General features: G+C 39.8%; 1 protein-coding gene across 3 annotated transcripts; it reads left to right on the top strand.

Annotated features, from left to right (window-relative positions):
* Positions 1–955: 955 nt before the first annotated feature.
* Positions 956–8,168, top strand: LOC147396930 (uncharacterized). Of its 3 annotated transcripts, XM_086452250.1 has the most exons (4): positions 956–1,609; positions 2,760–2,903; positions 3,161–6,677; positions 6,768–8,168. In XM_086452250.1, the coding sequence occupies exons 3-4, from the start codon at positions 4,436–4,438 to the stop codon at positions 7,733–7,735; spliced, it is 3,210 nt and encodes a 1,069-aa protein (XP_086308376.1). In that variant the 5' UTR covers positions 956–1,609; positions 2,760–2,903; positions 3,161–4,435; the 3' UTR covers positions 7,736–8,168. The 3 variants fall into 3 exon arrangements, with proteins under 3 accessions (XP_086308376.1, XP_086308378.1, XP_086308377.1); XM_086452252.1 differs by lacking the exon at positions 2,760–2,903; XM_086452251.1 differs by having other exon boundaries at positions 956–2,903.
* Positions 8,169–10,477: the final 2,309 nt, after the last annotated feature.

The raw sequence follows: 10,477 nt of genomic DNA, 5'->3' as shown, positions 1-10,477 counted from the left end.
GTAGAGGCTTCTGTAGATCTTCTTCTCTCCGGGCTTCGCGCTTTATCGGCTGAGAAGGTTGCTTGGATTCCGGAGAAGGGTTTTATGCTTGATCTTCTCTTTAGTCGGAGTCCGGATCTCTGAAGAACCTTGCTTTTGTCTCTGAAGGAGGGCTTGAGAGCTTTTTCTTCTTCTAGAGGGAGAGCTTCTGTCTTCTCAGAGAAAGTGATCCAGATCCCCTCTCAATAAGAGAGGCTCTTGTATTTATAGATTTAAAGGTAATTTAGCTTTCCAATTATACCCCCAACTTAAGAAAGCTTAATTGATTTGTTTAAAAGGCTAAATTTGTCCAAATCCAATTTTATGGATTTTATGGATTATTATTGGGCCAAATTTATTTATTTGGGTATTAGGCCCAATATTTAATGTGGATCACTTGAATTTATAGGATCATGAGCTTTATCTGCGAAAGCCCAAAACCCAAACTTGTAGGGGGGCACGTTCCCATTTAATGGACTCAATTTGGATTTGAAGCCCATTAATAAAATTAGGGATTTTTATTTATAAAATTTGTAAAGCCCTTTTTCAAAATTTTGGTGCCTACAAATGCCCCCTCAAGGATGCATTATTTGATGCGTAGCTAGCAATGATGCATTCTTGATCACCTTGACTAGTGTGTGATATGCTTTGGTGAATGTGTCAACATTTTTTTTTTTTTGTTAATCCGACGTGTTCCTCTAACAAGCTTTATAACTGAGTTGCCTCTATATTCATTCGAGTTGAGGTGGAACAAAACTTGGAAGCAATTAAGTCCCATTAGAATTTGGTGTATCCAGTGTGCATAGGATCAATGCCACTTCTCAACAACTTTATTTTAACAGAACTTGAATGCTGCCTCTTCAGCCCATCGTGTTTGGGTCATGTATAGGAACATTACCGCACTAACCTGGCCCAATGGGCTGTTTTTTTTTTTTAAAGGCTCATAGCTCTATGCTTTGTTGTTGTTAGGCCCAATAGCCATGGATCAGGCCTTAAAACAATTATACTAGTCTTGGGCTTGGATGTTGTAATGGACTAGGTTGGGCTTCAGCATAATTTGCATCTTACTAAGTTAGTAAGCTTAGCTTACTATCATTTTTTTTTTTTTATTTATCGATTTTGCTGTTTTGTGTAAACCCTTTGAGACTTAGGCAATTAAAAACTGGGGTGTCAATAGAAGTTTTAACAAAACAAAACTCTAAATCTATTCCCTGTTCTCTTCATTCTCGACGGCCATGGAAGCTTCACCCTCTCAAGTCGCAGCCATGGGAAGTTCGTTTTCTCAGATTTCAGCCGTAGATTCGCATAGTCAAGATCGATTTACACCTTCCACAGCCTCGGATTAGCTCTCTCTCTCCGGAGAGAAACCGATTATTGGGTTTGGAATTGCCCTTCTTTGAAAAACAGATCTCAAGATTGAAACCTCGATTTCTTTATCTATTTTTTTAATTAATTTTTTTTTCGAAGAGCCCTCACAACCATGTCCAAGAAGAACTCTTCTTCTTCAAACCGAGCCGGTTTGCAGTTAATGGACGATTCTTGAAGGAATTTGCAGCAACACGTTCTTTTCTTGAGCGTTACATGCTTATAGGTAACCTCTCTTCCTTCTCCTTCTTCTTCTTTAAATTGTTTTTTTTTTTTTTTTTTTTTTTTTACTTCGTCTCCAAACATTCAAGACGGGTTCAAGAAGGACTCTTCCTTCTACAAGCCAATCGAATCAATTCGGTGAAGATCTTTCAATCCTCTTTAAACACTAATAGCCTATTTCAAGAAGGATTCATCTCCCACGGCTGCTGTAGAGGGTTCATCGTCTACTATTTGTCTCGTCCTCCTTTTTCTTCTTTGCAGATTGTGATGAGGGAACATCAAGGGGGCAGCAACAACTTTAGTAAGATTTGAATTCTTACTTAGTTAGTAAGCTTAGCTTACTTTCTTTTTCTTTTTTTTCTTTTTTTTTCGAATTTTATTTTATTTTATTTTATTTATTTATTTATTTATTTTTTTCACGTCTCTATTCTCCTTCTGTCTCACGTTCCTGCACCGCTGAGAGTCCCACTCCTCTCTTCTTTCCTACTCCTTCTTCAATTCCACCTTCTTCTCGCCTATTTATTTCATTCTCCTCTTTTTTTTTTTTTCGTTGGAGCAACACTCTCATAAGGCGCATCTACTCACGTCCCAACCACAGCTGCCTACAGGTTAGTCTCTCTTGTTGCTGTACGTGGAGGCTAAAACAAGGGCTGCTCTTGTTTTTCTTATTATATTAAAAAAAACTATTCTTACTACCATAATAAGCTTCCAAATCTTGCTAAGGCTTACTGGGTTTACATTGTGATCTCCAAAACGTAAATTGAAGTCAGAAGGAAGTAAATGAAGACAACAAAACTTTAATCTCCTTTTTCCAGAACATGATGGATTTATTTGTAAAATTTATTCTCGTAACATCTTGAAGACTGTGGTGATGGATTGCCAATGCGGTAACTCATGTGCGCTCCCATACTTAAGTTCGAGAATAATTTTTTATTTTTTTTTATTTTACAAAACAGGGGCTGCGACCTCCATATTAGTGATAAAGGCTATTGATGTCGAGTTCTTTGCTTTCCTTCTCACTCTCCTTTCTCTATTGATGGATGTTGGGGAACAGAGATTTATAACCCCTTGGATCGAATATTGTGGCGATGGATCTACGTCATTCTTTTTCTTCTTTCTTTGAAATTTTTACTAACTATCCACATCAATGGCAGTAGCAAGGTTTGGGAGAGTTGCTTGACAGATGAGAAGATAAAGAAGACGATAGCACCAGCGTATCTAAGAGCCGATCTATTTTCAAGGAACTAAGCTCCTTGAATCTCCATTTTTTTTTTCTTTGAAATACCACCCTCTTAATTGTAAGTACGAATTTCCCTCCTCATTAACACCACAAAATTTTCAGATTTTTGAAAACAGAGATCATTCTTCAGCATTGCATCTCAATTTCAAAATTGGATTGCCGATATAATAATCTTTATGGACCCATGGCCCCAATAAGATTTGAGATCTTGTTAAGGTCTTTGACCCCTAGACTTATTTTGGGATTTTTTTTTAGATTCCTTTTGTGATGTTGCTCAGTATAACATCTAACATGCATTTTTTTTCTTTTTTGCAGTAGCTTTAATCTTAGCAACTACTCAATTCAATTTTCGTCATCGCACCTCGACAACTATACCAAAAAAAAAAAAAAGGTAATATTTCTTTTAAAACCTGATTATCTTGCCATATTCCCTTTTTATACATGATGACTTGCAACAGGGTGCATTGATCAAGTTATTAGGAAACGGTGCTTGTCCGTTAATTTTATAATGACTCGAATTTGTTAGTCATGCTTGGGGCGAACATTATTGACATGACAGAAGCGTTGCGTAATGTGAAATATGTACCCGTAGAAGAACCATGCGACGACCCATTTGTCCAGCTAGTTGGCCAATCTCTAGCATAGCTGTTCATCAGTAATGCTTAGGAGGTGACAACGTCAACTGGCTGACAAACGTCAATTGGCCAGAAAAATTACTTGAAGCAGGATTTGTTCAAAAAGAAGAACCATGCGACGATCTATTTGTCCAGCTAGTTGGCCAATCTCTAGCATAGCTGTTCATCAGTAGTGCTTAGGAGGTGACAACGTTAACTGGCTGACAAACGTCAATTGGCTAGAAAAATTACTTGAAGCAAGATTTGTTCAAACAGAAGAACCATGCGACGATCCATTTGTCCAACTAATTGACTAATCTCTAAAGCAATTGTTCATCAATAATGCTTAAGAGTGGACAATGTCAATCGGTTGACAAACGTCAATTGGCTAAAGAATCACTTGAAGTAAGATTTGTTCATACAAAAGAACCATGCGACGAGCTATTTGTCCAACTAATTGACTAATCTCTAAAGCAATTGTTCATCAATAATGCTTAAGAGTGGACAATGTCAATCGGTTGACAAACGTCAATTGGCTAAAGAATCACTTGAAGTAAGATTTGTTCATATAGAAGAACCATGCGACGAGCTATTTGTCCAGTCGGTTGGTCAATCTTTAGCATAGCTGTTCATCAGTAGTGCTTAAGAGGTGACAACGTCAACTGGCTGACAAACGTCAATTGGCTAGAAAAATTACTTGAAGCAGGATTTGTTCAAGTAGAAGAACCAGGCGACGATCTATTTGTCCAGTTAGTTGGTCAAGCTCTAAAGTAGTCATTTATCATTAGTGCTTAAGAGTGGACAAACGTCAATTGGCTAATCTCTAGCGCTATAGCACTATTGAACATGATGGATTTTTATTCATACTCTTATATACTTTTAGTCAATGTGACACTAGTACTTAGTAAGACTTTTTTTTTTTTTTTTTTTGAATAAATGTGTTTATTCTTTTCTTTTCCATTGAAATTTTGCAGAGATGGCTAGGGACACCCTTTCCAAAGGTTTAAGGAATAAGAATCGTTCCAAACGAAGCTTACCGCGTGAAGGTTGGGTAGATGACCATGCAGATCCTTCTCAGAAAGGAAAATGGCTTTGTTTTCCCCATGTTATGATATCTGGTCATTCAAAAGGAGGAAATATTTCATCTATGGAGCTGAAACTTGCAGTGCACACACCGATGACTGGTCCTTTGAAGGCACATGATACAGAAAGGGACACATCACTTGATTTGGCAGCTTTGAGTGAATATCCTTCAACGGTTGACCTACTTCCTGGAGATGAGATTGATATGGAGCGTCAACCATCTTTATGTCATCCTCCACATCATGATCGAACTCGTAATTGTCCACAGGCTGTTTTGGCACAGAAAATCATGCAACGTTTCACTCGATGGGGTTCGGATATTGAACCTCGAGGCGACATTCGATATCTCAGTGGTTTTTGGGACTGGAGTTTGGACGTGAGCCATAAACTACAAAGCAGAAAGTCGACAGCTTCCCTTGGTGAAACTATATTTGCAGCTAGTAAGGAGTACAGTCGTCCTAATGGTATGTACCGGGCTTTGTGTGAGTTTTGGTGTCCCGAAACCAATACTTTTGTGACAGGTCGTGGGGAAGTTGGCATTTCTTTATGGGAAATGCAGAAGATTTCTGGGCTTTCTATCACCGGTGAGTATTATGAAGAAGTAGTACCCAGTCTCAATGAACTCATGGGTTGCAACGGTGTTTCAGGACTTCCTCTTTCCTGTCAGTATCTGTTCAAGGCATATGCTTTACTGATTCTTGAAAAAGGGAGTGACTGTGTTAGTCACAGTGAGTGGCTTGATTTCTGGTATGTTAAAGCTGAACGAATTTCTAATCCTCGTCTGACAGTAGAGTATAAAGAAAGGGCAAAATCGTTCTACATTAATCGTAATGGCCGTCAGTATCCTAGAACAAAATTACAAAGACCCTTTTCTTCTCGAGTTACTTTGGCTAAGGGGGGTCGTAAAGAGGGAGAAAATCCATTTATCAGGCTCGGTTTTCTTGCAAATCAGAATGTTGAAGATGAAGCTATGACAGCTGCATACCTCTCCTTGTGGTTGTGTCGTTTTGTTCTCCCTTGTGAGAATGGTGATGTTATTCGTCCAGGTACTTTCAAGATAGCAGCATTGATGGCCCGAGGTACTACGTTCAGCTTGGTACCTCCACTTCTGTGTTGTTTATACAAAGGTCTAACTCAGACTTATTGGGGTATGAAAACACAGAAAGTTGTAGGTGCCTCCACGAGTTATTGTCCCCTTCATTACTTATTTGGGTGGGTTGGACTTCATTTTCCTCGGGGAGTATTTGGTAGCATTGATGCTGACTTTGGACCTCCGTATTTGGTTCGCACAGCTGGTGTTTCCAACTCATACTTTTATTGGGAAGATAGTGCTAAAGATGCAAGGAATCTGATAAGAACCATGGATTCTAGTGATTTTAAATGGTATCCGGAAGAGATTTGGCCGCCAAAAGGTCATAGAAGGATGCGGACTGATGATGGTGATGATCCTTCTGAAATTCAAGCTTTCATGATAAGCTGTCGTCCTGGATTTGTTATGTTTCGATATGGTGATGTTTGCGAGGTGGAAATGTATAGCCCTCACAGGTTTGCTCGTCAACAAGGCTTTCGTCAACGTATCCCTGGAACTCCGATTCCTTTCACAAGATCCGTGGATGGGATAGAGTTATACAGTTTATGGTTGTCTTTGACTCAGACCAAAAGTCGAGTCAATTTTTTTATTCCTCCAAAAGTGCAAGACATGAACCGGCAATTTGATAAGAGTTATAGGGATTGGTGGGTTCAAGATGTACTACCTCATTTGGATGCCCTTGATTTTCGTCTTCTTGAAGATAGCGTCTCCGTTCCGAACTTTAATTTTGATGAAAGAAAAGGATTTGAAGATCGTGAGGCACGTCGTTCTCGAAAAAGAAGAATAGAACACACTAGCATTGATGATACGCAAAATGTCATTGCAGAACGTAGATTGAAATTGCGTTTCAAAAAAATACTGCCGACTCCAACGACTACTCGAACAGAACAGGCCAACATTCTTGGGGTAGATGTAGAACAAGTTGTTCATAAATCAAGTCCCGTTAGTTCTTTGAAGCCTGTTGTTCAGACTAAACCTAAAGATACGAGTGTGACTCCGGATAGGCAAGAAGCTGAAGCTGAGAATGATGTGTCTCCTAGGAAAGGTAACTTTACACACTTTTTCCTTTCTTAGAAATTTCATGTTTTTTTTTTTTTTTAATGTATAATCTTTTGTGATTTAATTGATCTCGCAGAATCATCAACCAATATACATTCCATTGCCGATTTGTTCGCCTCAGAAGATTTTCCAATCTTCCCTGTCTTCTCGGGTATGGGAGATGTTTTGAATGTCAGTCATCTTAGTAGAGGGCTTTCGGAATTGATTGCTACTGAAGACCCCTCAAAGAGTGATGGGGATGAGGTTTCTTCATGTCCTCGTCAAAATTCTCATGGCATTTCATCAACTTCAACTACACATACGGCTCCTACCGCATTGGCTTTACCTACTTCTAATAAGTTGGTTGATTCATCTGTGATTGTTCCGAAGTCACGTGGAATGCTTACTATTTCTACCCAAACTCGACAAGCTTCTTTACATGATAGTGACATCGACTTATGCGTTCAACAAGCATTACATAGAGCTCGTGATGAATTCCTTCGATCTAGGGTTGAGTTGATGCTCAATATTGGCTTTTCCAACCTAAGAGAATGGCAATCACTTCATATGCCGGCCATCATCTCTTCTCTCAAGAATGCTTTCAGAACTGATCCTATGCCTTTTGCTAACTTCTTCGAATCACTTATAACTGGAGTAGAAGCGTATCTTTCAAGACGAGAGAAGGCTTTATCATCTTTGTCAGCAGATGATAGGGATCTTCAGCTATCTGTCTTGGATCAGGAAGCTCAACTAAAACGTCAATCAGTGGATAGTTTACGTACGCAACTGACTGAAGTTAAAGATAAAGAAGTTGAACTGACTAAACGAGAAGTTGAGATAGAAATCGAGTTGACTCAAATCAGAGAAATGCTACCACAGGTCGCTGCTTCTAAAGAATCTCTTAATACTCAAGTTCAGGAAGAGGAGGAGGCTCTACTTACTGTTGAAGCGGAGTGTACTCGCTTATCTAATGCTCCAATCATTGATGATGATGAAATAGCTGCTTGCGAAGCCGAGAGAGAGTCTTTGAAGAAGAAGTTTTGGAACCTTACTTCTTTATATTAAGTTTTATTTATTTATTTATTTTTTACTGTATAGGACTTAGGAAATTATATCATTGTTCACTTCATTTGAAATTAATAAAATTTCCCCTTTTCCTTATACGAGTATATCTTTTTTTTTTTTGATGTGGTTGAACCTGAAGTAACTTTACAGGCTGCCTACGTACCCAAAAACGGGATCAAACCATAACGTAGTTCAGATGGATGCTCTAAGTTTTGCCTAGACCGCCCTCTCGGGTTTTCAATCTAGCGAGCTCAAATTTTTTTTTTTTTTTTTTTGGACCGTTCACAGTTTTAACTCATGCGGGTCAGGAGTATCATGTAGTTTAAGCTCGAACGATAATGAGTATTGCTAAACAGTTTAGGCTCGTGCCGAGGAGCATTGTCAAACAGTTTAGGCTCGTGCTGGGGAGCATGATTCTTTCAAGCATAGTATCGTTTGAGAAATTTCCCGTTGATCGGACCAAGACGTAATCCTTCTGGTGTTACAAGAAGATATGCACCATTAGTGTATACTTCTTTCACTACATGAGGCCCATCCCATTTTGGATCAAACTTCTTTCCAGAACGGTGTGAGAGGATGATTGGTCGTTGTACAGCGAGAACTAAATCATCAACTTGAAAAGAACGTAGTCGAACTTTCTTATTGAATGCACGTGACAGCCGGGCTTGGTAACATTCTAGCCGTTATTGTGCTTCCAATCTTTTTTCGTCCAATGCTTCAAGTTCAGCCAGACGTAACTTAGCATTCTCATCGCAGGTCAAACCTTCTTGAATCGCAATCCTTAAGGAAGGTATCTGTCGTTCCAATGGGAGAACAGCTTCAACTCCATAAACCAATGAGTAAGGTGTGGCCTGTGTGGAGGTGCGGTATGAGGTTCTGTATGCCCATAATGCTTCTCCAATTCGTTCATGCCAATCTTTTTTCGATTTTGAGACAACCTTCTCAAGAAGCTTGCAGAGAGTTTTGTTGAAGGCTTCGGCGAGTCCATTTGCTGCAGCGTTGTACATTGTAGAACATCTCTGCTTAATGTTAAACTTCATGCAGAATTGATCCATCAGCGCATTGCTAAAAGATTTCCCATTATCTGTCATGATATATCGTGGAATGCCGTAACGGAAGACGATATTACTTTTGATGAAGTCGACTACCGTTTCTTTCTTGACTTCTCGAAGGGGAACTGCTTCTGCCCACTTAGAAAAGTAATCTGTTGCGGCGAGGATATAGAGATGTTGCCTTGAAGATTTTGGGAGTGGTCCAACGACATCAAGTCCCCACCCGTCAAAGGGCCAAGATGCGATTGTAGGATGCAATGGCTCCGGTGGTTGACGAATGTAATCTCCATGAAATTGACAAGCTTTACACCTCTTTGCATGGTTTAGAGAATCTTTCACCATAGTAGGCCAGTAAAATCCCATCCTCTTCAGACTGTGATGGAGTTTTGGTCCTGACTGATGTGAACCGCACACTCCAGAGTGTGCTTCTTCTAAAGCATCTCGGATTTCATCATCTCCGAGACATCTCATTAGATATCGTCGAAAGAACGACGATATAACTTATCATTGAAATATAAAAATCGAGGTGCCCTACGACGTATTTCGATTTTGTGTTTTAGGTCGTCTGGCAGCTTCCCATGCTGTAGATAGTCGATAAGTGGCTGTCTCCAATCTTTGATTTCAGCTATTTCAACAACGTTTGCTTCGTGAGACTCACAATTTTCATCTATCAAAGGAGGTAATACCCACCGATGGCAGATAGGGATACTCATTGTTTCTCCTTCCGGCATAGCCAAACTTGCAGCAAGACTAGCTAAAGCGTCAGCCTGCTTGTTTTCAGCTCTTGGTATATGCCTAATGATGACGTCTTCGAATTGTCTTACCAATTGTAAAGCATAGTGGTGATAAGGCACTAACTCATGCTTTCGAACGTCATACTCTGTTGAGAGTTGGTTAATGACAAGTTGTGAGTCCCCATACACGTAGAGTTGGTGTAACTTCATCTCTAGCCCGAGTTCTAAACCAATGATCAGAGATTGGTATTCTGCAACATTGTTTGAACATAGCTTCGTCAAGGCAAACGAGAATGGCAATACTTCATTTTGTGGGGTGATAAAAATTACACCTGCCCCCGCTCCATCTCTTCTAGCTGCGCCATCAAAGAACATTCTCCAAGCTGGAAGCACATCAATAGAGAATACTTCTTCGTCAGGCAAGTCGTGAGACAATTCCCATTCAGCTGGAATAGGATGATCAGCAAGAAAATCGGCTAACGCCTGCCCTTTTACAGCCTTTTGAGGGATGTAAATAATTTCAAATTCTGATAAGAGAAGGGCCCATTTAGCTAGTCTTCCCGACAAGACTGGCCTTGTCATGATGTACTTGAGTGGATCAGCTCGCGCAGTGAGTCGGATTGTGTGCGACAACATGTAGTGCCGGAGTTTCTTTGTGGCAAAGATGAGCGCTAAACATGTTTTCTCGATGGGTGAATAGTTTACTTCTGCTCCAACAAGAGTTCGACTCAAGTAGTAGAGTGCACCTTCTTTTCCTTCATCATTTTCTTGAGCCAACAATGCTCCTAGTGACATTTCTTGTGCACTAATATAGAGAATCAATGGCTTTTCAGGAATTGGTGCAGAAAGAACAGGAGGCTTGAGAAGATACTCCTTGATGCTTTTCAGAGCATTCTCACAAGCTTCATCCCATTCAAATGATGTATCTTTCTTCATCAATCGACTGAAGGGATGAC

Source organism: Akebia trifoliata, chromosome 8 (assembly GCF_017979445.1).
Source record: "Akebia trifoliata isolate Shusen 1 chromosome 8, ASM1797944v1, whole genome shotgun sequence".
In the NCBI taxonomy this organism is placed as follows: domain Eukaryota; kingdom Viridiplantae; phylum Streptophyta; class Magnoliopsida; order Ranunculales; family Lardizabalaceae; genus Akebia; species Akebia trifoliata.
Note: the sequence above shows the minus strand (reverse complement) of the source record. Positions and strands in the feature narration are given on the sequence as shown.